The 26,092-nt window shown below is 38.7% G+C and overlaps 2 protein-coding genes across 15 annotated transcripts; both read left to right on the top strand.

Annotated features, from left to right (window-relative positions):
* Positions 1 to 2,490: 2,490 nt before the first annotated feature.
* Positions 2,491 to 5,913, top strand: LOC111020126 (knotted 1-binding protein). Of its 12 annotated transcripts, XM_022296688.2 has the most exons (8): positions 2,491 to 2,740; positions 3,073 to 3,188; positions 3,287 to 3,366; positions 3,545 to 3,624; positions 3,711 to 3,848; positions 4,062 to 4,135; positions 4,225 to 4,362; positions 5,726 to 5,913. In XM_022296688.2, exons 4-7 carry the CDS (start codon positions 3,577 to 3,579, stop codon positions 4,358 to 4,360), a joined length of 396 nt encoding a protein of 131 aa, XP_022152380.1. In that variant the 5' UTR covers positions 2,491 to 2,740; positions 3,073 to 3,188; positions 3,287 to 3,366; positions 3,545 to 3,576; the 3' UTR covers positions 4,361 to 4,362; positions 5,726 to 5,913. The 12 variants fall into 12 exon arrangements, with proteins under 12 accessions (XP_022152380.1, XP_087980136.1, XP_022152378.1 ...); XM_088124010.1 differs by lacking the exon at positions 3,073 to 3,188 and having other exon boundaries at positions 3,550 to 3,624; XM_022296686.2 differs by lacking the exon at positions 3,073 to 3,188.
* Positions 5,750 to 21,536, top strand: LOC111020149 (uncharacterized). 3 transcript variants are annotated; one of them, XM_088124008.1, is made up of 4 exons: positions 5,750 to 5,889; positions 7,576 to 16,309; positions 16,568 to 17,631; positions 18,662 to 21,536. In XM_088124008.1, exons 3-4 carry the CDS (start codon positions 16,733 to 16,735, stop codon positions 18,786 to 18,788), a joined length of 1,026 nt encoding a protein of 341 aa, XP_087980134.1. In that variant the 5' UTR covers positions 5,750 to 5,889; positions 7,576 to 16,309; positions 16,568 to 16,732; the 3' UTR covers positions 18,789 to 21,536. The 3 variants fall into 3 exon arrangements, with proteins under 3 accessions (XP_087980134.1, XP_087980132.1, XP_087980133.1); XM_088124006.1 differs by having other exon boundaries at positions 16,568 to 21,533; XM_088124007.1 differs by lacking the exon at positions 7,576 to 16,309 and having other exon boundaries at positions 5,777 to 5,889; positions 16,568 to 21,533.
* The last annotated feature ends 4,556 nt before the right edge of the window (positions 21,537 to 26,092 follow it).

Below are 26,092 nucleotides of genomic sequence, written 5' to 3'. Positions count from 1 at the left end.
CCAAAAGCTAACCATTGGCTACCACGTGTCACAATCTGATTGGCTGAGGGAAATAATATTAAAATAATCGGTAGTTGACCAGTCAAACTTGGATGAATAGTAAATGCCTCGTGTCAATCATTCATTGGTCCAATCTAAGATAATTTGAATTTTATTAATAAATAAATAAATTCAAATTTATCTGGCTCGTGTCACGCTATGATTAGTCCAAAATGTGTGATCGCAACGTCAGCAAATAGATCCATTGGACACCATGTCATCCAACACGTCATCGAATTCGACCATTGGAATGCCACGTCATAAAAAATTTTCTGTTGAGAATCCACGTCAGCATCTTGCAACATGTCATCTTCTTGTTGGTCCGCGTGTCCACGTCATCATCCACGTAGGATTTTCCTTCCCAATTTTGTTTTGGTCATAACTTATTCGTTTGAACTCCGATTTGAGCGATTCAAATTGTGTTGGATTTGTCTTTTCAAGCACTACATTATGGACACTTTGAAATAGAAAAATTATCAGTAGATTAAGTTTGTTATCATCAAAATATATGGTACGATTGAAGCTCAAAAAGCCAACAGCCCCTGCCGCCAGCGCCTGCAAACCATGTGCTCCTGCCATGCTAACCTCACAAGAGGCTAGCGCCCTCACCAGCATACGCGCTCGCCTGATGCCAGCATCCAACGCCTAGTGCCTTCGTCCATGCGCCCGCCTGCCGACATGCCGCCCTGCGCCTTTGTCTGCGCACCCACCTACAGACATGTTGCCCACACACTCACGCGTGTCCTGCCTACTCTGCGCCACGCCCACACCCCGTCAATGCCAAGCTTGCACGCTCAGCGCCCTATCATGCCCCGTCAGCCCTCGCCCCACGCGTGTGCTCCCTTGGATGTTGCTTGCTACCCACCCTTCACAAATAAGGAAATTATTTCCTTTATATTTCTCTTGGTTTTATTTTGATTTATCAAATTTCATTAAGGAATAATTTTCCTTGCTTGGTTAGCAACTTGGTGGATTATAGGAAAAATTTCCTTTAGTTTATTTTATTTTTATCTAAATTAGTTTTAGGATAGGATTGCCTTCATTAGCAAGTTGACAATTAAAGAAAATATCTTTTCCTTTATTTATTTGTTTTATTTTATTTTTAGGTTTATTTTTATTTTACACATTTGCACACCGTTGAACCTTTGATTGATATAGAATTGAGAATTAGATTTTATCCCGTTTGATTGGTCATCAAACTCGTGGAGTGTTTCCAGTCTCGAGTATAGTGAATATTATGTCTGTTCAAGATAATGACTGCAAAGGTAATCCATCTAACCTTTAGCCTTTCGGGTTGAACCACTCCAATACGGTTAGGTTGTCGCGTATCAAATGGATCCCACCATATTGCCTTCATGAGAAATATGTCCTATAATAAACCATCTGCCATTATAACAGAAAAGAAAAACTTCGCCTTTGCTTCCATAATGGCCTCAAATTTGTTGAGAGAAATTTTTTTGTTTACCACCGAATGCTCCATATCTTGGTCTTTGCTATTGAAGGAATGGGTACCCATATATTTTCCATACTCTTTAAATAGTACAAAACTAGTTCATCTAAAGGAATGGGTACCATTTTAAAGATATATGGATATGTAAAATATATCATGGTGGGAAGAAGACGAAACAAACGACTACGAGAACGGAGTAAACGGTTTGCTTCAGCCTGCTACGGTATGCTACAAGATAAGTGGAGTAAACGATCGGCAACGAGAACAGAGGACCTTGACGCAACGGCTTGATACAACCTGATATCGGCGAGTGAATGGAGTAAATGGTCGGAAAAATTGGTGTTTGGGGAAAAAGAAGAAATCGGCGGATGAATGAGACGAAAATTTTTTTAGGGATTTGAGTTTGATTATTTCGGTATTTTTATTTTTGGAAAGTGTAAATGAGCATAAAACAAGCGATTTAAAATCTAATCTCTCAAATCAAACCATTTTTAATTCCAATCATTTATTGTGTAAATAAAGAATGATATAATGGTAAAAAATGGTTATTTTATGACAAAAGTGCAAATTTTATACCTCGCATAATTTATAATCTCTTAAATAAAAGCTATCAATGTACTGATCCATTTTTTCATATTTCGGATGGACTCCCTGGCTCTTTGATCCTTGAAATTGAAATTGGAGAGAGATTCACTATCTTTCCGTTTTGAAATTCAAATTAAACCTAAAGATCTTTCCATAATTGAAATTGAAATTGAATTGATAGATATTTCTCTAATTGAAAATATAATTAAATAAAGAGATCTTTCCTTAATTGAAATGGAAATTGGAGAGACACGCATCCTTCCATCTTGAAATTAAATTAAATCCAAAAATCTTTTGATATTATAATTGAAATTTAACCCACTAAAATTACATCTTGAAACTGAAATTTAGCCAATAAAACTTTCCAGAAATCTTTCCTACATCAAAAATTTCTTCAAATTAGAGGGAGAGGAAATCGTTTGGGTTGTCGTCGAGAGATCAGACGAAGGTGCATTCAGGGCTAGCCGTTTGGGGATTCCATCGCGCCACCGCTTGTGGCAACGGTTTCTTACCAAGTGGCTAAAACATCGGGTTTCACCAAGAACCGATTCGAACCGGTTCGGTTTCTTACCCCCTAAAAGTATAAAACGCTTGTTTCGCTCCTCCGAGGCGCGCTAATTCAGAAAACTAACGGAGGTGGAGAAAGCAATTAACCAGAGAAATCTGGTAAGAGCATATCGAATCGTATTTTCTCTGTCTCTCGAATGCTCCATATCATTGTTATTCTTTTCCTTTTGATGTTGCTGCGCTTCAAATGCAATTAGTTCCAGTCCTCCGAAAATTCGATCATCGTAGTTTAGTATTCGGCCGCTTGAATCAATTTCACAAAGAAAAGTGACGATGAACAGCTTAGTGTCGGTTCTTGGTGAAACCCGATGTTTTAGCCATTTGATTCTCGTTTTCAAATCTTACGCTACCGGAAAAGCAAAAGAATTCCGCATTGTGTAATTTCTCGTGCAGTAAGTTTGTCGATAATTTTTCAAGTTCATTTTGAATAGGCAAGGTGGAGAAATTTTGAATAATCCTATAGCTGTGTGAATTGTAAGTCAAGATTGTAAGCATTTTGTGACTGCTGAATGTGTTGCGTCTCCTTGTTGCATTGCTATGCTATCAGGTAGGATTTTAAAGTCGATTGATGTTTGTAACCTAACTTTTGAGAATCTCACTGGAACTTTTGTTCTAATTTCAACCTTTTTTGTGCTTCTATTTCAGAGAGTGTTAACTATTTTACACTTACTTCTGCACGTCCGCTTCCAAATTCTGTTTATCTTATCTCCTGGTTTTAGTTTTAGGTAAGCATCCAAATCAATCTCTTCTTGTCGTATGAGTATCGCTCTCTCTGTGAGTGCATCAATGTGTGCTCGTAACAATCATTAACACATGGCAACCACATCCTTATAAGAAAATTGAGTAGGTTCTTCTCATTATACGAATTTTTGTTTTATGAAAATTTCTCACCATTCTACACAGTACAGTTGATTGATAACCATCGCATATTTGGAATGCAAAGCCACGGTACTGAATTCACTGGGAAACGCATGAAATTAGATGTATGTTTACTGTTTTTTCTTATGTTGTTATTTATCAAGCCAATGCAAATGGAAATGAGAACTTCAAGAAATTTCCACTTTCTCAGATGGAAGAGCAGGAAAAGGATACTGGCATGTCCAACATTATAGAAAACGAGCAGTGCGAGACGAGCATTAGGGGATCCGAGGAGATGGAATCAAATATAACTCGCCTACTTGAAAAGATTGAGAGCTTCACACAGCTGGTAGGTGGTGGCTACGCTCAATCCTTGTGGGCGGAAAATATGAGTTTGGCTGATAGGAATTAGCTAGCTATCTAACTTATCTTTCTGCGATTTTATATAATTGATTAAAAAGCTGGACCTCAGGTGATATTACAGCAATCTGTATTATTTTTTAGGGTTTATTTCTTTGCAAGTATTTTCTAGTCATCCACCATTAATTGTTTGTTGATGAAGGTGTCTGAACTCCTGGAGTCGGGAAAGACTGTTTTCAAAGATCTTAGTAATGAATTTGAAGAGAGAATCATAGCGTGAGTTGAAATTTGAATACATAGCCTCGAATATTTTTGTTGAGAACTATTTTCTTTTAACCTCATTTATTTTCTTTCTTTTTTCCCAGCATTCATAAGGATCATGTTGAAAAATGGCAACATGAGATCAAGGAACTGCGGTTGCTAGATTCATCAAATGAGGAAGCCAATACTATTTTATGCAATGCTCGAAATTTACTTCAGAATGGCCATACCGAGTTTTGAAGGTAATTTCAAACAGAACTGTTCCTTTAGCTATGTTATTAGAAAATAAATTCAATTCATGAATTGTCTATGGTTTTCACTTTCAGATAAGCTAAATGGATGAATAAGGTTGTTGATTGACTGTTGACATGACTACTCTGCTTTCAGTTGATACTTGTTAGATGGGTTGACTTTCAATATTTTTTTGTAACTGAAACCAATTCACTGCAGTTCCATTTTTTATATTATACATTTGTCATAGAAGAAATGGAAGTAAAGAGGTCGGTCAAGGGCCATATCATCATGAAAGTATTTCTTCTATACTCTCTAATTTTCAAGAAAAGAATTTATTATGTGACATGGCAGAAGTTATGAAAACAACAATGCATCCCTAGATTTACTCTTGCCTAGATTATATCTAAAATGTAGTTCAACTTCCTAGTAAATACTTTTTTTGGCCTACTCTTCTTTAGGTCTTGTTTTTTATAACGATTTTTGTTTTTAGTTTTATAAAATTTTAATTTATGCTTACTTTCTCACAATTTGTTTGGTATGGTTTTTTGCCTTTCTTAGAAAGACATTTGAATCCTTAGTCAAATTTAAAAAACAAAAACAAGTCAACTACTTTTTTTAGTTCTCAAAAAAAAAAAAAAAGAAAAAGTTATCAAAGGCCTAATTTAATTGCTTCTATTGTAAAATTTGTTGAGGCTAACCATTTTCTGATAAAAGATTTGATGTGATTTGTGTATACTTTTGAATACACAGCAGATAATCGTACAACTACAAATAAACATGGGATGTTTCATACAATGTTACGTTAGTTTTTGTAACTTTTTAGTGCTTCAACTTGGAGATAAATTCTTCACAAATATTGCATCAAATTAACTAGGCCGGTTTGTTTGGCGATGGAATTTGATCCTTGAAATTTTATCTGCTCTTAACTCATAATGAGGTTTGAGTGAGCAGCTGAAAGGGTCGTTGGTGGGCTGTTCTGTTCGATAGTGATTTAGTTAGTTTTAGATGGGTTGTTTGTTTACCTATAATTTATGCTTAGTTAATTAAATTATAAGTTTTGTCTCCATAATTTGAGTTTAATTTAATTTAGTCACTATGGTTTAGTAGACTTAGTTTCAATTTTGACTCCTATAGTTTTAAAAGTTTTGATATCGACGATTCGTGAGGTTTGGTTCAATCATTAAATTGAAACTTTTAAAATCGCAAGAATTAAATTGAAACTTTTAAAACTGCAAGAACTAAATTGAAAGTTTTGCCCAAACTATAGGGATGAAACTTGTAATTTTAGACCTTGTTGAAAAACTTTTTTGTTTTCAACAAAGATAGAGTTTCGCTTTTTATAACAGATCGAATTTTGTATGCATTTTACAGGATTCTACTTGGGATGCAGGGCTTGCCGTAGTGAACTGAAGTGGATGCGGTTTTTTGAAATAGAACTTTGATGCACGGCCATTCTAAAGACGATATACTTCTGGGGGATTTGTATGCGATATATCTAAAGGAAACAACTAACATAAATCTCAGAAGAAACTTAGGTACGGTGCCTTTATTTCTTTTAATATGTTCGGGAATGATTTTAGAATGGGTGATTTTAGCAAAAAAGAGATTAGTGACAAGTGATTTCGAATTATTAATACTGGAAGATTAAAAAGAGAATTTGGCAAAAGTTTTGGGGGAGAAAAATTTAGAGAGGAACAAACTTAGACACACATGGGAACTAAAAAATTAGAGAGAGATTACAAAAATAAAATTTTAGAGAGACAAATCAGAAATTTAAAACTATAACTATTTTATATATATATATATATGTATATATATATATATAAATGATTGAGTACGTCTATTTTAAAATTGAAGTAATTTTTACATTAGTGAAAATATGTCATTCAAATTACAACCAAAATCAAGTTACAAACTATAACCAAAATCAAGTTTCTCCTTAATAGTTTCACAAGCAATCTCAAACGGCTCCTACACAAGTTTAGTGGCCTATTAACATTTGAATAGAAATGAGAGGAATTGTCTTTTATGAATCAAATTAGACACTATATTTCACAAATAATTCTTTTTTTTATATTTTCATAGTTAGATTTTGAGATTTTAATTTTCTTTTTGGTTTATTCCCAACTTGCCCTCAATTAATACTATTCGATACTATTCGATCTATGAATTAAAAATTTTCCATATTTGAATCAAATTTATTCAAATGGTTTCAATTTAATATAACGTGGGTCCCATTTTATTTTGTCCCCGTTTTCTTTCCGGCGAATTTATGCACCTTCTTCCCTCGCTGTAAGCCGCCACCAAACACTATATTATGCATTTTTCATGGACAAGATAACCCATCGTCAATAAGTTTTTTTGTTTTTTCCTTATTCTTTTATTTTACACAGCGTGAAGATTGATTTCGATTTTCTGACAGGAGATTAATTTCAATTTTCTTTCTTTCTGAATCTTTTTCTCAGCAGCCATTATTTATTGTCTCCAATATTCTCTGTCGTGCAATACAAACTTTAGGCAAATATATACATGGATATAAATGTATAACATATATATCACTATGTACAGTACAGTAGTTTGTTTAACATATTCTAAGTTCATGCCCACAAACATACATACTTATAAACCCATGACTTTATTATATAATTGTATACAATCGTCTGTAGAGAAATTAACCATAACAAAAAAAGTTTTTGTATGTGTAAAAAATATACTCCAATCCAAGTAATATAGAACCAAAAAAATTTATCAGAATTTAAAAAATATACCCTCAATTGTATGTAATATATAAAAAGCGAAATTTAATATAAGTATACATGATACACGACAACTCAAGCATATGGACTACTCGAGCCTCTAGCCACTTGAATCTAATTGTATAAGTGGTTCCACCCGAAAAACTATGGGTTAGATGGATTACCTTTGCAGTCGTTACCTTAAACACTCAACGCTAGGAGAACACGCCTATAGGTTAAGGCCCATGACCTTTACCAGGAAATTGTAAAAGAAAAATAAAAAATAAAACAAAATAATGAAAATATATTTCCTTTAAATTATCAACTTGCTAATCAAGTAAAACAATCATTTCCTTAAACTAATTTTGATAAAAATAAAATAAATTAAGAAAAATCAAAATAAAGTTCTTTTCATAAAACTCAAAATACTTGATAAATCTAGAGTGGAAATAAAATAAATCTCACAATTGTTTTGAAACAAATTAGGAATAGGGAAATTCCTACCAATGCAATGGAGTGGGCCGTAAATAACTTGTTTTGGCGCCAAGGATGGGGCGCCCATAGGGGTGGCGATAGCAAAAGGAGGCGCGTGCATGGGGCTGGCGGCATGAGTGTAGGCGGGCAGTGGGTGCTAGCGAGGGCAGGTGAGACGCACATGAGGAACGCTGGCATGGTAGGTGGGGTGCACGGGTAAGCGGGCGTGGGAATACGAATGGGCTAGTGGGGCGTGCGACTTAAGGATGGCACAGACCTCTTGCAAGGTTAGCATGGCGTGGGCATTGGCGAGGGTATACAAGTGGCATGGCAAGGGTGCACACATGGAGCTAGTTGGCGCGCATTAAGGGAGGCATTGGCCTCTTACGAGGTTAGCGTCGCAGAGGCGTGCAGGCGTTGATGCGGTATGGAGAGGCACTGTGAGGTTAGGGCCTGGTGTCATGGTCATTGCTCATCCAGAACCTGTCGCCCATGGCCGCATACCCATAACACTTTCTTCCCTTCTACTTTTATGTTATGTATTTAGTTTGACATGTTATTTACTTTTCATTATACTTTTGGTGGCGAGTGACTCCTCGCCACTTTACATGTTCACGTCTGTCATAGGCAAAATACTTTATAATGTACTATAGGGGGTACACCTAGTCTCCTCCCTACGTCGAGTTGTATTCTTGTCTTGCCACTAATCTATTCTCTTGCATTCAAGCATACAACAAGATTTCCAAAATATCTTCAAACGCTTTTCAAAACTTTTTTCTCTAACCCCGTTTTTCAAAACCGTTTTCTCGAGAACGGTGGTGGAGGTTCTGATTCTCGTTGGCTGACTTGCTTGTGGGCAGGAGCAAGTGCCACACAATGGCTTTGGAAGTCTTTTGAAAAGTGCAATTGTGACACCTGGCGGGGACATGCGCGTGACAGGGGTGCACGGGTGCATTGGCGTGTGTCTAGCTGGGCGTGCGCGTGGGCACTTGCGTGCGTGGCTATGCGATGACGCAGGCGTGCGCGCACTGGTCGTCTTCTTGCTTGTTTGGTGCCTAGCCATGGTTCTTTCTCGATCTTCCTCTTCTTCTTGACCTTTGATGGTTGCTTTTGGTTCTCCAAGATTGTCAAAATTTGGTGATTGGTCCAACGTAGCTTCCTCCTTTTAGGGAGTTTATCCCTTTGATCTTCCTCCTTGTTGATGTAGTTTGATTCTTGGAGTTCTTGACCAAAAGCAACCTTTGGTCCTCCAAATTATCAAAATTTGGTTATGGGTCCAACGTAGCTTCCTCCTTTTAGGGAGTCTATCCCTTTGATCTTCCTCCTTGTTGATGTAGTTTGACTCTTGGAGTTTTTGGCCAATTATGATCACATCATCTACTCCTTGAAAGGGATTCGTCCTCGAATCAAGTATGTTACATACATTCAAACACATCAAGTTAATAATAAGCCTTAAAATGTGTACTCTTACCTTGTGCGTTATCTTTGCACTGTTGAAGGCTTATGGTCTTTCTCCATGAGTATTGCAATTGACTCACCTTTGAGGATTTCTAGGCCACTTTCTTTTTCGTCCTCTCGAGTGGACATAACTCCTTGGATTTCTTGTAAAGCAATCTTGAAGTCTATTGATATTGATGCTCTCATCGGCCTTCATTTGAATGTTCCTTTAATACATCTTCGTTCTTTCCAAAAGTGCTTTCAAACCCAATCACTTGGTTTGTTGACATTATGCTTAGATTTTCTTGTCCTCCATTTGATGCTTGGCTTTTGAATTCTACAACATAGCAATTGGTGTTCTCGGCCATGGTGTTGTTTGGAGGATTTTTGAACAAGTATTTCTTCAAGACTATTGGCCATAATTTTACTTGTTTATGATCACCTACGCACAAACGAAAAAGTTAGTATCTTCAAAATTAATATTTATCTTATACTTACCTTATTAGTCATCTCAAGATCATGTGAAATGGTAGGATGAGTCGTTTTAGCTCCATCTTGTAATCTCTCAACATAGCTTTCAACTCTACTTGGTTCCAACCATGATGCTAGTTAAGAGTTGAAATATCTTGTAAAAATCTCAAAATAATACAAGCACTATGATAAAATATAATAACTTGAAGGTAAGGATCCTTATCGAACAATTCCTTGAAGTTCGGCTTGTATGGCAAAATATCTTGGGTCTTATTCTTTTTTCTTCCTTCTCACAACTTCCCTTTTCAACCATAGGCATATAGTCATATAATTCATTTGATACGCGACAACTCAAACGTACTGGACTACTCGAGCCACAAGCCACTTGAACCCAATCGTATAGATGGTTTCAACCCGAAAGGCTAAGAGTTAGAGGGATTACCTTTGCAGTCGTTACGTTGAGCAGACATAATACTCACTATGCTCGAGGCCGGAAACACTCAACGAGTTCGGTGACCAACCAAACAAGCATGCTCCGATGGTTAAAATACGAAAACCTAAGTTCAACCACACAAAGGGATTCAGTATTTTTTCTTTGGTGGGGGGCGGAAGTTTGCACATGGCAAGGGTGAGAGTAAACACTCAACAATTCTATTGATTAAAAACTTGGATGCCTCCAACATGAGGGGAGTACATGCCTATTTATAGGCTAAGGTCATGACCTTTACAAGGAATATTGTATAATAAAAATAAACCTAAAAATAAAATAAAACAAATAAATGAAAGAAAGATATTTCCCTTATATTGCCAATTTGCTAATCAAGTAAGGCAATCTTTTTCTAAAACTAATTTTGATAAAAATAAAATAAACCAAAGGAAAATCAAATAAAGATATTTCCTCAAATCCACTAACCTACTAACCAAGCAAGAAAAATTAATCCTTAAATGTATTTTGTTAAAATAAAACCAAGGAAAAAGAAAGGAAATAATTAACTTATTTGTGAAAAGTGGCAAACTAACACTAAGGGGGTGCGCACATGGGGCGACGGTAAGGAGGGCAGGCGCTAGGCGGATGGGCGACATGGCAAGCGTGCACAAGGGGACGTGGGCGGTATGGCAGCAACCGAGACGCATAGACAAAGATGTTGGACATGGTATGGCGAGCGGGGGCGAGCACAGGGGGCACTGGCGATAGTTAGAGGCGTGCGGGTGTGGGGGTGTATGCGTGTGGTAGGAGGTGTGCGGGTGGCACGGCTTGGGCGAGTGGCGGGGGCGCACGACATGGGGTGTTGGCGGCAGACAGAGGCGTGCGGGTGCGTGGGCGTGGGCGACACGCACTATGAGGTTAGCATAGTAGGTGGGTGGCGCACGACAGTGACGCGCGTGCAGTGATGTGTGTCTAGCTGGGGCAAGCGATAGGGGGCGATGGCGCGCGCGTGGAGGACGTCGCCTTGTGAGGTTAACCCATGATGGTGGTGTGCGTTAGGTAGTCAACGTGCATGCGGTAGGCTTATTTTCCGAACGTAGCATTTTTCTTGGATCCTCCTTGAAATCCATCTTCCTTTTAGACGGCTTCCCTTCTTTATCTTTCTTTTCACAGACGTAGGTTGATTCTTGGTTATCTTACCCAAATATGATCATATCATCATTGCAATCAAAGAAGTTAGAGGCAACATGCATAACTAAGTATTGTATTTTCATGTTCTTTCTAACAAATAGGCGAAGACATACTTGCATGTGATACTTTGTCATCTAATAAAAATGAATCAACTTGAATAATGTCACAAAGTATTTCATTCGAACTTACCATTCCTCTTGGATCTTGGTAGCCTCCTTTATTGCAACCTCATTCATTCTTTCTTCCAACTTGGTAGCCTACTTCGTTGAGACTTCTTTTCTTCTTTCCTCTAACTTGATTTGATCAATTTGAACTTCTTTTGATGACAATGTGATTAATTTGGGTTTCTTTCCATTATTAGCAAAAGTACATCGATTAAGGAAACCATCATACTTCACCTTCCTATCGTATTGTCGTGGTTTTCCAAATAAAATGTCACAAGCATGCATAGGTATGACATCATAAATAATCTCATATTTATACCTACCTATCGCAAATGAAACTCTAACTTGATTTTGGACCTTTATTTTACCACTATTAGTTAAACCTTGCAAATTATATGGACATGGATTTGGTGTGGTGGCTAAGTTCAATCTATCCACTATATAGGTGCTAATTACATTAGTGCAATTACCACTATCAATACAAACACTACAAGGTGTGGCATTTATTATGCATCTAGTGTAAAAAAGATTATCTCTATGTTCCTCAAATGAATCTTCCCTAGATTGTGCATTGAGAGATCTCCTAGCATCTAATGAATACTTACAATGTAGACTCACTCCTTCTTCTTGGAAGTGGTGGTGGCTCCTTGTGAACTCTCCCTTCTTGGTTCCATATCTATGCAAGCAAAGGTTAGTAATAATAAATAAGTTTCTCTCACTCACTACCTCACTTAATCTCGCAGCTTACTCTCTTTTTGTGGGGGTAATGTTGGTGTTGTATAGATACCCTTTCCTTGAGATGCTTGCTTGGTTTCTCGTGGCGAATCAACACTTGAACAAAGCAAGTAAAGGCTACAAGTAACTATGCAAAGATACTTTTTTTTTATTATTAATGGAGGATGGGTCAATGATATAGATGATACCAATGACAACAAGGAAACAAATGATATAAAAGATACCAAATGATATTACAAAGGAAAGAAAGAAACAACCAAATCATAAGAGCAATGATACCGAATGATGACAAAGGATACTAAGAAAACAAGATGCAAAAACCTTCGGCCTAATGCTCTTGGTGACTTGAGACTCGACCACAATATTCAAAATTGAAGTCAAAGCACAACAATGGAAGGACTATGCAATAAAAATTAATGAAAACAAAAATCAACTTTAAAAGATGTACAAAATCCAATGCATAGTTCAAACACACACAAAAATAACTTACCAACAAAATAGTGGGTTTTGGTGGCAAGAGGTCGGGTGACTTTGGGTGAGGGGTGCGTGATGTATACGACTTGGATGGGGTTCAAACCAGTGGCCAAATGAATCACAACGGGTGTACTTGACTTACTTGGGCTTCCAAAATGGTTTGAAATCATTTTGAGGGGCTGCGCTCTCAAAAGAAGTATGGGGCTGCATAAAAGACTCTCTCTCTAGGGTGGTCCAAGGGGTGTGGTGGCTGTCCTTCTTTAGGGTTGTCCTATGTTGGAAAAATAATCCCAAAATATTTTTAATGTAAAGAATAAACAAGGATTACTTGCAAACAAATAAATCGATTTGGACCAGATTTGATTGCCCAAATTTTTTTTTCCAAAATCGTCGAGCTCCAAATATGGAAAGTTTTATGCCTGGACATCTTCTCTTCAATTACCGATAACTTTTGTTGCAGACCTTGGATAGCTACGATCTTGATGTACTTGGAAAGCTCATTTGACTATAAACAACAAAAAGGTCAGTGAAATATAAATCGTCGAAGTTGGTACAGGGAACTCTCGGCTGCTGTAGGATTTTTCTAGAAATAATGCTCACTAAAAATTCGATAACTTTCAGATCACATATCCAAAATTATCGATTCTAGTCTCTTTGGAAAGCTAACTCAGAGATCTTTCTAATGACATCAATTTCACTCAATTTGAACTTTGGAGCAGAAAATTATGGTATTTAAAGTTCAGCTCCTGGATTTGGTTCTATGTAGGTTTCTCTCAAATTCTGGATTTGAAGAAAAATTGATAACATTGGCTTCGAGGCTCAGATTAAAGTGAAACTTTGTTTGTTGGAAAGATTTTTGGATGCTGAACACAAACAAACTACTCAAGTCTCTAGACACTTGAATCCAATCGTATAAGTAGTTCAACCTGAAAGGCTAAGTGTTAGATGAATTACTTTTGCAATCGTTACCTTGAGCAGACAGAATACTCACTATGCTCGAGGTCGGAAACACTCCACGAGTTTGATGATGAATCAAACAAGCACGCTCCGAGGGGTAAAACATGAGATCCTAAGTTCAACCATACAAAGAAAATCGATATTTAGGGGGCGGGGTGGGTGGGTTTGCACACGACAATGAGAGAAACACTCAACTCGATTTTTACTTGATTTTAAGCTATTTTACAATGAAGGAGAACACGCCTATTGTAGGCTATAGCCCATGGCCTTTACAAGAAAATTGTAAAAGAAAAAGAAAAAATAAAACAAAATAATGAAAAGATATTTCATTTAAATTGTCAACTTCCTAATCAAGTAAAGTAATCATTTCCTTAAACTAATTTTGATAAAATAAAATAAACTAAAAAAATCTTTTCCTAAAACTCAAAATACTTGCTAAATCTAAAATGCAAATAAAATAAATCTCACAATTATTTTGAAAAAGATTAAGAATAGGGAGATTCCTAAAAATGCAATAGAGTGGGCGGAAAGTCACTTGTTTTAACGCCAAGGATAGGGCACCATAGGGGTGGTGAGGTGATCATATTTGACCCAACACTCCAAAATGACACCTACACCAACAATGAAGAAAACTTGAGGAAAGACCCCCCAAACGAAGGAGACTTCATTGGACACATCAACAAATTTTGACTATTTTGAAGGCCAATGAAGAACCCACTAGGGTCAAGAGGAAGCGTGGAGAAGAAGAGAGGTCAAGCAAGTGGCCTTATTTCAAGGATAAGCCTATTGAGAGGCCACTCGCACGCAAGCACCGTCAGTCGCACGCCCTTGCCGCGCAGGCCAACGTGCTGCTAACCTCGCAGCGCCCATGCTATGCGCGCGCTGTCGCAGGCCCACGTCTGTGCCAGCCGCCTCCGCTCGCGCTCCAACGCCCCCTGCACGCTTAAGCGCTCGCGCGCGCTGCCGCCACCTGCGCTCATGCCCGAGCGCGCTGCACGCTCACCAACACCCCTGCCGCCCAACGCCAGCGCCTTGCCGTGCATCGCCAGCGCCCTACCGCTCATCGCCCAGCGCACCTGCCAGCATCTATGTTGCACGCCTAACGCACTTGTCCCAGTGCTCAGCACCCATATCGCACGCCAGCGTGCCTGCCCCAATGCCCAGCGCCCATGCCCCACGCCCAGCGCGCCCCACCCCAGCGCCCATGCTCGAGCATCGCCCGTGCTAGCCCTACCCCCGCGCGCGTCAGCTATGCCTTGTTGCCCACTCCTCCCAAATAAGGAATATCTTTCCTTATGATTCTGGTTTATTCTTGGGATATTTGATTTATTGTTTTATTTATCAAATTTAAATTTCATCTTTAGGCAAGATTTAGACATTTTAGAAATTTATCATTTTTAATTTTCTTTTTAATTTTGTTATTTTCCTTAAAAGGCCAAGGGCCTTGGCCTATAAATAGGCTTGTACCCCTCCATTGTTACACACACTTGGATTATTGAAGTTGAATAGAATTGAGAGTGTTCTCACCCATTGCCTCGTGCAAACCCCTTCTCAAATTTCGAATCCCTTTGTGTGGTTGAACTTAGGCCTTCGTATTTGAACCCCTCGGAGTATACTTGTTTGATTGGTCATCAAACTCGTGGAGTATTTCCGACCTCGAGCATAGTGAGTCATCTGTCTGCTCAAGGTAACAACTCCAAAGGTAATCCCTTTAACCTTGGCCTTTCGGGTTGAACAATCTATACGATTGGATTCAAGTGGCTTGTGGCTCATGTAACTCAATATGCTTGGGTTGTCGCGTACCATTTGGTATCAAAGCTTAGCCTCTAGACCGGGATATATATTTATTTTCTATCTTTAAATTTCGGTATTGTCTTTACAATCTTTATCCAAAAATCTCATAAAAATTCATCCATTGTTCTTGTCTTCCGCGAGCCAACTTTATCTATCATTCTTGCAAAGAATTTTTTATTTCGAAAATTTGCTTTAAAGTGTCCAAAACTTGTTTGTTTGTGTTCTGCACCTTAAAAGCTTTCCAACAAACCAAGTTTCACTTTAATCCGAACTCTATAGCCAAAGTTATCAATTTTTCTTCGAATCCAGATTTTGAGAGAAGCCTGCAGAGAGCACAAAACCAGAGCCAACTTTAAAAATCCATAAATTTTTGCTCAGAAGTTCAAATTAAGTGAAACTGGTGCCATTCGAAAGATCTCTGTGTTAGCTTTCCATAGAGCCCAAAATTGATAATTTGCAATCAGTGGTTTGGGAGTTATGGCGTTTTCAAAAACACTGTGCAATCTGGAAATCCTGCAACCGCCGAAGAAGTAGAGTCCCCAACTCCAACGATTCATATCTTACTGAGCTTTTGCTGAATATAGTCAAATCAGGTACCAATTAAAGGTCTTTGAAAGCCTTCCAGGGACATATAGATCGTTGTCATTCGAGGTCTATAGCAGAAGTTATCGGTGAAAGAAGAGAAGGTGTCCAAGTAGAAGACTTTCCAAAATTGAAGCTGGACGTTTTTGGAGAAAATCTTTGGGCCACCAAATTGTGTCCAAATCAATTTCTTTTTGGCAAATAATTCTAACATTGATTATATTTTGATTTAAAATTATTGTTGGATTATTTTATCCTATTTGGACAGCCCAAAAGAAGGAGGACAGCCGCATAACCCACCGGGCCACCCGAGAGAGACCATTTATGCAGCCACAGATTTTTCTTTGAGAGAGCAGTCCCCTCCAACGAATTCTAAACCTTTTGGCAGCCTGCACACTTCATGTACACTGGTTGTGCTAACTTTGCCACTGGTTGGAGCCGTATCCGAGTTGTATACATCACACACCCGTCACCCAAAGTTACCTTATTTACCATAAAGTCCACTGTTTTGTTGGTAAGTCTATTTTTGTGTGTGTTTGCTCTACAAATTAGATTTTGTACATCTTTTTAGTTCATTTTTTATTTCATTGATTTTATTTGCATCATTCTTTCTTTGTTTAGTTTTAACTTCAATTTGTACATTGTTGTTAAGTCCCAAAAATCAAGAGCCTTAGGCTTAAGGTTGTCTTTATCATTCTTGTTCATATCTTGCTTTATTCTTCATAAATATCATTTGGTATCATTGTAACTATCATTTGCAAGTTGCTTGTAGGCTTATACTTACTTGTTCTAAGACTGATTCGCCACAAGCATTCAAGTGAGCACCTCTAAAGGGTATCCACACCAATATCCACCCTACCAAAGGAGAGGAAGCCGAGAGGACAAGTAAGGGAGTGAGAGTGAATTGTTATTGTTTATACTAACCTTTACTTGTGTAATGATGGCATCAAGAGGAAAGTCCCATGACTCACAAGACGAAAGAGACAAGGCAAATGTGAGCGATGAAATGCTTAAGGAAGCTCAAATCCAAACCTTTTCAAGGTTCACACAAAGGCTTGAAGACCTAACCGAATCCTTGCAAAAGATGAACACTCGTGTTCACAGATTGGAAAGGCCACAAAGAATGCCACACCGAAGGAGACCAATGAGCCCGAGAGAGATATCGGACGGATCTCAAGAAGATGAGGTACGTACTTTAAATGAATATTTTGCTAATGAAGACCCTTTTGATATAGGTCCAAGAAGAGCATACATTGGCAAAGGAAGAGGAAGATTCCAACAACACCGAGAGAGGCTAAGAAGAGAAAACTACCTTGGGAGCATGAAGTTGAAAATCCCAACCTTCCATAGAAAGTCTACACCCGAAGAATTTGAATCATGGGAAAAGGAGATTGAGTTAGTGTTTGCATGCCACAATTATGATGATGGCAAGAAGGTAATTCTCGCAATCACTCATTTTAAAGATTATGCACTAACTTGGTGGGATAAAGTGATGGCTCATAGGAGGAGGAACCATGAAGGACCCGTAGCTTCTTGGATAGAGTTCAAGAAACTCATGAAGAGAAAATTTGTGTTGTCATACTACCATGCAAATTCAAGGAAACTTAATAAGCTCTATCAAGGCACCAAGGGAGCTGAAGACTACTACAAGGAGATGGACATGTTGATGAGCCGATTTCAACTAGAAGAAGATGAGGAGACCACTATGGCTCGTTTCCTAGATGGCCTTAATCCGGACATAGTCGACAAGCTTGATTTGCAACATTATAAAGACATGGAGGAACTTCTACACCTCACCGTCAAAATAGAGGAGCAAAACCAAAGGAGAGCTAAAAGGTATGTCAAATCTACTCCTAAGACCACTTGTAGCAAAACGAAGAACAAATCCCTAGAGTCAAAGCCAAAAGTTAACTATGAAAGGGGAGAGTCATCCAAGTCTAAAGCCCAACCCGAATTTTCCAAGACTAGGACTAGTGACATTAAATGTTTCAAGTGTCATGGAGTAGGCCACATAAGCTGAAATTGCCCTAACCAAAGAGCCATGATACTTAAAGAGGGAGAACTAGTCACGGATGATAAGGAAGAAGAAAAACTAGAGGTTGAGGAGAGGAAAGATGAGAGTAGTCAAAAGGAGGAAGTAGAAGAGGATTCCAAACACATAACCTTAGTGGCTAGGAGGAACCTCAATATGCAATTTAGGGAAGAACCTTTAGAGTCACAAAGAAAGAACCTATTCCATACTAGGTTCATAGTAAACTCCACCCCATGTAGTGTTATCATTGATAGTGGGAGTTGCACTAATGTTTCTAGTAAGGATATAGTGGAGAGGTTGAATTTAGCCACTACACCCCACCCACGGTCTTATAGCCTACAATGGTTGAATAATAGTGGGGATGTGAAGGTCCAAAAGCAAGTTCAAGCTCCATTCAACATAGGTAGGTACAAGGACGAGGTCACTTGTGATGTTGTACCTATGCATGCTAGTGATTTCTTGCTAGGGAGACCGTGGCAATTTGATAAAAGAGTGAGTTTCGATGGTTTTCTTAATAAATATTCATTTGAACATCAAGGTAAGAAAATCACACTTGTACCTCTTTCTCCAAAGGAAGTACACATTGATGATTTAAAATTGGAGGAAAGAAGGTTGGAGGCCGAGAAAAAGGAAGTTATTGAACTTCAAAATAAAAAGAAAGAGAAGGCTCCAAGAAAGAAAGAGAAAGTCGTGACCCTCATGGCTAGAAAAGATGAGATAGAGCGAACTCTATGTGCTACACAATTGCTTCTTCTATATTTTAATGAAGGTAATGATCTCCTAACTCAAGAAAGAAGAAATACTTTGCCTAGTACTTGTGTTGTGTTTTTATAGGAAATTGAGGAGACAATGTCCGAAGTCGTGCCGAATGTGGAGGGACAGAAGAAGAAGAAAGAGAAGGAAGCAACTTCGAGCCACCCACTCAAGGATCCCAAATACCTCCAGAGGCCAAGCCACATGAGGAGAGCACAAATGACAATCAAATGAAGATCTTTGAGAATAAGGAAGAAAATGAAGTTTTTCAACTTCACCAAGGTAATAGTCCTACTATAGATGCATATCATTGGACTAACTTGCTTCGTTTGGATGTAGGTAAACAACTTGATTCGAGGACGAATCAAATTCAAGGAGGAGGAGATGATGTGATCATATTTGACCCAACACTCCAAAATGACACCTACACCAACAAGGAAGAAGAACTTGAGGAAAGACCCCCAAACGAAGGAGACTTCATTGGACACATCAACAAATTTTGACTATTTTGAAGGCCAATGAAGAACTCACTAGGGTCAGGAGGAAGCATGGAGAAGAAGAGAGGTCAAGCAAGTGGCCCCATTTCAAGGACAAGCCTATCGAGAGGCCACTCGCACGCCCCTGCGCGCTCGCACCCTGCCGCGCAAGCCAACGTGCCGCTAACCTCACAGCGCTCATGCCATGCGTGCGCTGTCGCCCGCCCACGCCTGTGCTAGCCGCCTCGACCCACGTGCCAACGCCCCTACACGCTCAAGCACCCGCGCACCTATGCCACCACCAGCGCCCATGCCCGCTTGCCCAGCACGCTCACTAGCGCCCCTACCGCCCAACGCCAACCCCCTGTCGCGCATCGCCAGCATCCCTACTGCCCATCGCCAGCGCCCTACCACACATCGCCAGTGCCCTGCCGCCCATCACCCAGCACACCTGTCCCAGCACTCAGCGCCCATGTCGCACACCAGCGCGCCTGTCTAGCGCCCAGCTCCCATTCCGCACGCCCAGCCCGCCCCACCCCAGCGTCTATGCACGCACACCGCCTATGCCAGCCCTGCCCCCACGCGCGCCAACCATGCCTTGTCGCCCACTCCTCCCAAATAAAGAATATATTTCCTTATGATTTTTGTTTATTCTTGGGAGATTTGATTTATGATTTACTTTTGATTTATTGTTTTTTTTATCAAATTTAAATTTCATCTTTAGGCAAGTTTTAGACATTTTTGGAATTTATCATTTTTAATTTTGTTATTTTCCTTAAAAGGCCAAGGGCCTTGGCCTATAAATAAGCTTATACCGCTCCATTGTTACACACCCTTGGATTATTGAAGTTGAATAGAATTGAGAGTGTTCTCACCCCTTGCGTCGTGCAAACCCCTTCTCAAATTTCAAATCTCTTTTTGTGGTTGAACTTAGGCCTTCGTATTTGAATCCCTCGGAGCATGCTTGTTTGATTGGTAATCAAACTCATGGAGTGTTTCCAACCTCGAGCATAGTGAGTCATCTGTCTGCTCAAGATAACGACTACAAAGGTAATCCCTCTAACCTTGGCCTTTCGAGTTGAACAATCTATACGATTGGATTCAAGTGGCTTGTGGCTTGAGTAGCTCAATACGCTTGGGTTGTCGCGTATCAGGTGGCAGTAGCAAAAGGAGGCGCGCACATGGGGCTAGCGGCATGGATTTAGGCGGGTAGTGGGTGCTGGCAAGAGCAGGTGAAACGCACATGAGGAATGCTGGTATGGTAGGTGGGGCGTGCAGGTAAGCCGACGTGGGCATGCAAATGGATTGGTGGGTGGGCGCGTTGAGGATGGCGCAGACCTCTTACGAGGTTAGCATTGCATGGACACACGGGCGCTGGCGAGGGCGCATGAGTGGCATGGTGAGGGCTCGCTCATGAAGCTGGCGGGTGCACGTTGAGGGAGGTACTGGCCTCTTGTGAGGTTAGCGTCATAGGGGCGCGCGTGCGTTGACGTAGTAAGGAGAGGTGCTGTGAGGTTAACACTTGGCGGGGGCATGCGCGCCTTGGCGTACGTCTGGCTGGGCGTGCATGCAGACGCTTGCGTGCGTGGCTATGAAATGGTGCAGGCGTGCGCACGCTGATCATCATCTTGCTTGTTTGGCGCCTTGCCTTGGTTCTTTCCCGTTCTTCCTCTTCTTCTTCACCCTTGATGGTTTCTTTTAGTCCTCCAAGATTGTCAAAATTTGGTGATGGGTCCAATGTAGCTTCCTCCTTTTAGGGGGTCTGTCCCTTTGATCTTCCTCTTTATTGATGTAGTTCGATTCTTGGAGTTCTTGGTCAATTATGATCACATCAATACATATCTCTGATAAGGAAATTACATATGCACCACCATCTAACATAGCAGTTTGTAATATATAACCTACAACGCTCTAATGTGGGTCAAAGACAATCAAAATGTAATTGTATATATTATTTATGAACAACTAATACTCATGATTTGCCCACGAAATTAACCAAACGCGTATGAAATAAAATAAAATTTTTATGGAGAATGTAAAACATATACCCACAATGGTATATGTTACATATACCTCTACGCAATGAGAGTCAAATTTTTTTCCCTAGATCCTAAACTCCAATGGACCACACTTCTGAAAGCAGTCAGGTCTTAGCTAGCCAATGGAATTGACGAAGGCATAAGAGAAAAGGATTCGCTAGAAATATGTACTGCTGCTGTATCAGAGCTAAAACGCTAGAGAATATGGGTTCGCATTCCTCTCCCGCAAAATGCCAAGCAATCAGTCAATAGCAGCAGCTGATGGAATTGACGTAGTCCTCTGCCGCAAAATGCCAAGCAATCAGTCAATAGCAGCAGCCACTTGTGTTGGTGGTCTTCCACAGGAAAATGCCAAGCAATAAAAAAAATTGATGTCGAGTGAGTGATTTTAGGGGTTTGGGGTTTTCAAATAAATGAGAAATTTGGGCTCCATAGTTTTAGGGATTCGATTTTATGATTTTGTGTTTATTTTTTTAATTAAATATAATATTACAAATGACTAATTGGTAATTTTCTTATGGCCAATCTTTGGACAATATTGTAAATTCTTAATAGTTAAGCAAATTTTGTAATTTTAATTTCCAAATAGGCTAGTTGTGTACTTATTCCTCTTAAATTTGAGAAAGTCTAAATCTACTTACATAATTGGCTAAGTCGAAAATCACTCAAGCCCAAGTTCAGGGCTGGGTTCAAAATCACCCAAGCCCAAACCTTTTGATATCAAATTGGGTCATGACTCAAATAGAGCTCAAATTCATGGTTCGGTCATGTCGCAACGTCATCGCAACGTGGAGTAGCTGATGTCATCTCCTGAAGGGTCTCTCTCGGATAAGGGTTTGGAGTCGCCATCAATCATTCACGAGATGCAATTGATCACCTATTAAAAAAAACTCGGTCTGCGAAAACAGATTTTTGGTTCGGGAGTCGATTGAGTGTAGGGAAGGTGTTAGCACCCTACGACACCCGTTTGAAAACGTCATCGCAACGTGGAGTAGCCGACATCATCTCCTGAAGGGTCTCTTTTGAGATAAGGGTTTGGAGTCGCCATCAATCATCCACGATATGTGATTGATCACCTATTTTTTTAAAAAAAAAAAAAAACTTGGCCTGCGAAAACAAATTTTTGGTTTGGGAGTCGATTGAGTGTAGAGAAGGTGTTAGCACCCTACGACACCCGTTCGAAAACGGTTACAAAATTTTGTCAAAAATTATCCTATTATATTTTATTGGTCAAAAAGAAAAATATGTTTGTGTTTTTATTTAAATGTCCATATTTTATTCATTCATACTTTATTATAAAATATGAACTAATAATTATTAGTGGCCCGAAAGCCGTTAGAAAATTTTATCACCTTAAGAATATTGAAAGGTTCCAATTCCCGTTGTCACAACGTCATCGTGACACGGAGCAGCCGACGTCATCCCCTGAAGGGTCTCTTTCGAGATAAGGATTTGGAGTTGCCACCAACCATCTCTAAGGTGTGATTGGTCACCTATTTAAAAAAAAAACGGTCTGCAAAAACAAATTTTTTGTTCGAGAGTCGATTGAGCATAGGGAAGGGGTTAGCACCCTACAACACTGGTTCGAAAACGGTACCATATTTCATCATTGATTTTCCTATTATTTGGTCCAAAGAAAAATATGTTTTTGTTTTATTTAAATGTCTCATACTTTATTACTTCATATTTACTATAAAATATGAACTAATAATTATGAGTGGCGCGAAGGTCATTAGAAAAATTTTATTACCTCGGGAATATTGGAAGTTTCCAATGTCCGTCATTGGGGTTTTCGAAATAATTATTTAGTAAAAATAATGATAAAAAATAATAAAATCAATTTTAATTTGAGGCACGCAAGCAATGTTCGAAATGTCGATGTCTGTAATGAAAACGAATATGAACAATAGAATGGAAGCAAGAGAGAAACTGTACGAATGAAGAACTTCTATTAATTAAATTGAGAATTGTTACAAGAATTTATAGAGAAATAAGAAAACTGATCACTAACACACTACTTAGGCCACTAACCCACTACTTAGGCAACTACCCTTTAAAATCTCTAAACCAACACCATAACTCCATTAAGCCACTAAGCTACAAACTCTCTCAACTTCCATCCACTCTTCCCACTACTTAATTAACTCATAACAACTACAAATTAACCATCAAGAATAACTCTTAAAAAGTGGAAACACTAACATAAACTAACACGTGTTTGCACTAATTCTTAACGCTCCCCTTAGTGCAAACATACAGATACATGCAACCAACATTGTGCACTTCTGATTACTTTAATGTTACTCTATAGGAATAGTAATCACTTTTGTGTCCACCATACGAAAACAATCCACAGTCGCATTGAGTTGCTTTCCCTTTTCAATTTCTTGACATAGCTGATGAGTAAAACATCATTTTCTTCCTCAAAGTACAAGAAATCAATCTAACATGTAACAAGGTCCAAAAAAATCATGTCATAACAAAAAATATTCATCATTCCTGAAGATTTTCCAGTAAATAAATACTTCAATTCAATATGACTTATTATTTCCCAAGCTCGAGTGACATTAGTCATTCTAACACCAACCAGCTTTGCTAAGCCAAAAACACCAGCAACAACTTCAAAATCTTCCTCAAGAAATACATTAGCAACCACAACACCTTGATAAATAATCTTTGGATTGCAACTTTCACAAAAATACTTGAAACCTTGAGTTGTGTCCAATAACACACACCCTCGAGTAGGTCAATCCAAAGCAAGTTTCCCGAGCTTAAGTTCTCGAGGACGGTAGACAACACTCAAATCCTCATATTGGAAAGCGTCTCCTTTAAAGTTCGCTTTCCATGCAAATCCTTTCAACTTATTGAAAGAAACTTTTCAATCAACTTCACCTGCAACATCTACAAAGTTATCGTTGCAGAAAAATAATCAGACTAAAAGTACAAATGTTAACCCAGTAATAAGTCCAGCTATAAGGCTAACCTTCGGATTATTTAAACAACTTAAGCTTGTACCATCTTTAGCACAAGAATGAGCAGAATTTCTACCACAATTCAACTTGTTTCCAGAATCACTCTCAGCATCAGCAACCTGAGAGACTGAAGCAAAATTCTCCTTCAAATTTGGACCGTAGGAACCACTTCTACGAGAAACATTGCCCAATTCATAACTTTCAATATTGACGTGTCCTTCTTCCACATCTAGATGTAAGGAATTATCAGCCGCTACATTGACTCTTCTTCCACAAATATTATAAAGAAGAGATACATCTTCAGTAGTATGATGAAAACAACCAGAACCATCAGACCAATCCTCACTATAATCAAAAGAATCATTAGTACAACAATTAATGAGTTGATCAATAACTTTCATTTGATAAACAATGTTCCCAATTGAGTTGTTCAGGCTTTTTTAATTTCCTGTACAACATATGCTTCTGCTTCTTTAAGTTTCACTCGACAATTTTATTTAATATGGCATGGTTTCCCATATCGACTGCATACCACCTTTACCAGACAATCACATTTGATATGTCCCAGCTTTCCACACCTAAAACATCCTTTTGAATTACCTTTGGACTACCTTTTATTTCTAGAATACTTGCTACCATCTGAAGAACATTCAGAAACATAATTTCTTTCTACTTTGTCTCTTGTATAAAAAATACCTTCTACCTCGGGAGAAGACCGCTTGTTGTCGCCAAGCATTTGTTTCACCAAGGCTTCTTGATCTGGTAGCAAATTTTCTAACTCAATGATAGAAGGTTGATTTACCAACCTTGTATCAAAAAAATAAATGGCATAAATTCTTTTTGCAGTCCACGAATGAGATAACGACGCAAACGAGCATCACTAATGGGCTCCTCCTCATCCAATTCTGAAATTTCATAACACAAAGATTTAATTTTCAGAAAGTACTCTGAAACCGACAAATTATCTTGAGTTGTTCCAAAAAGTTCGTTATCCAAAAATACTGCAATATCGTCGTGTTCTTTTGAGTAAACAACCTTTCAAGTGTATCCCACACTTGTTTTGGAGACTTCTCGTGACGAACATGCTCGATATACTCCTTGCCAATATAATTTCGCAAAGCAAATAATGCTTTGCCACACTTGATCTTCCATTCCTTCGCGCCTCAGCATTCTCCTGAGTATCTTCTGGAATTTCCGTATCATCACCAGAAACAAGATCCCACAGATCTTGACCTTGTAGAAAAGCTTCCATACATAACCTCCAATAGCTATAGTTGTCACTGGTAAGCTTGTCTACACATAAATATTGGTTCAATCGTTCATCTTCACTAAGTATTAAACTCAAACACCGAGCACTAAACTCAATCAACGAGCACTAGACTCAAACAATGAGCAGTAAACTCAAGCACAGGAAAAATAACCTGGTTGCTCTGATACCATGTAACAAAAACGAAGATGAACAATAGAATGGAAGCAAGAGAGAAACTGTATGAATGAAGAATTTCTATTCATTGAATTGAGAATTGTTATACGAATTTATAAGAAATAAGAAAACTGATTACTAACACACTACTTAGGCCACTAACCCATTACTTAGGCGACTACCCTTTAAAATCTCTCTAAACCAACATCATAAATTCATTAAGCCACTAAGCTACAAACTCTCTCAACTTCCATCCATTCTTCCCACTACTTAATTAACTCATAACAACTACAAATTATTCATCAAGCATAACTCTTACAAAGTGGAAACACTAACATAAACTAACATGTGTTTGCACTAATTCTTAACATGTCGATGGAAACATCGAGGTCCCGATTTTATGAACATGTCAATGTCGACAGATATTTCGGGAAAAATCATGGAAATTGTGGAAATTGATGGAAATTTTTTGAATTAGTAAATAAAACTTGAATTGTATCTTAATTAACCTATAATTGATCACTTTTAACTATTAAATGTAATAATATGACTATCTTAACTTATGAAAATGTCGAAGTTGATAGAAATATCCAAACACGATT

The sequence above is a fragment of the Momordica charantia genome (assembly GCF_013281855.1).
Source record: "Momordica charantia cultivar OHB3-1 chromosome 5 unlocalized genomic scaffold, Mcharantia_2.0 BLBB01000005.1, whole genome shotgun sequence".
NCBI classification, from domain to species: domain Eukaryota; kingdom Viridiplantae; phylum Streptophyta; class Magnoliopsida; order Cucurbitales; family Cucurbitaceae; genus Momordica; species Momordica charantia.
Note: the sequence above shows the minus strand (reverse complement) of the source record. Positions and strands in the feature narration are given on the sequence as shown.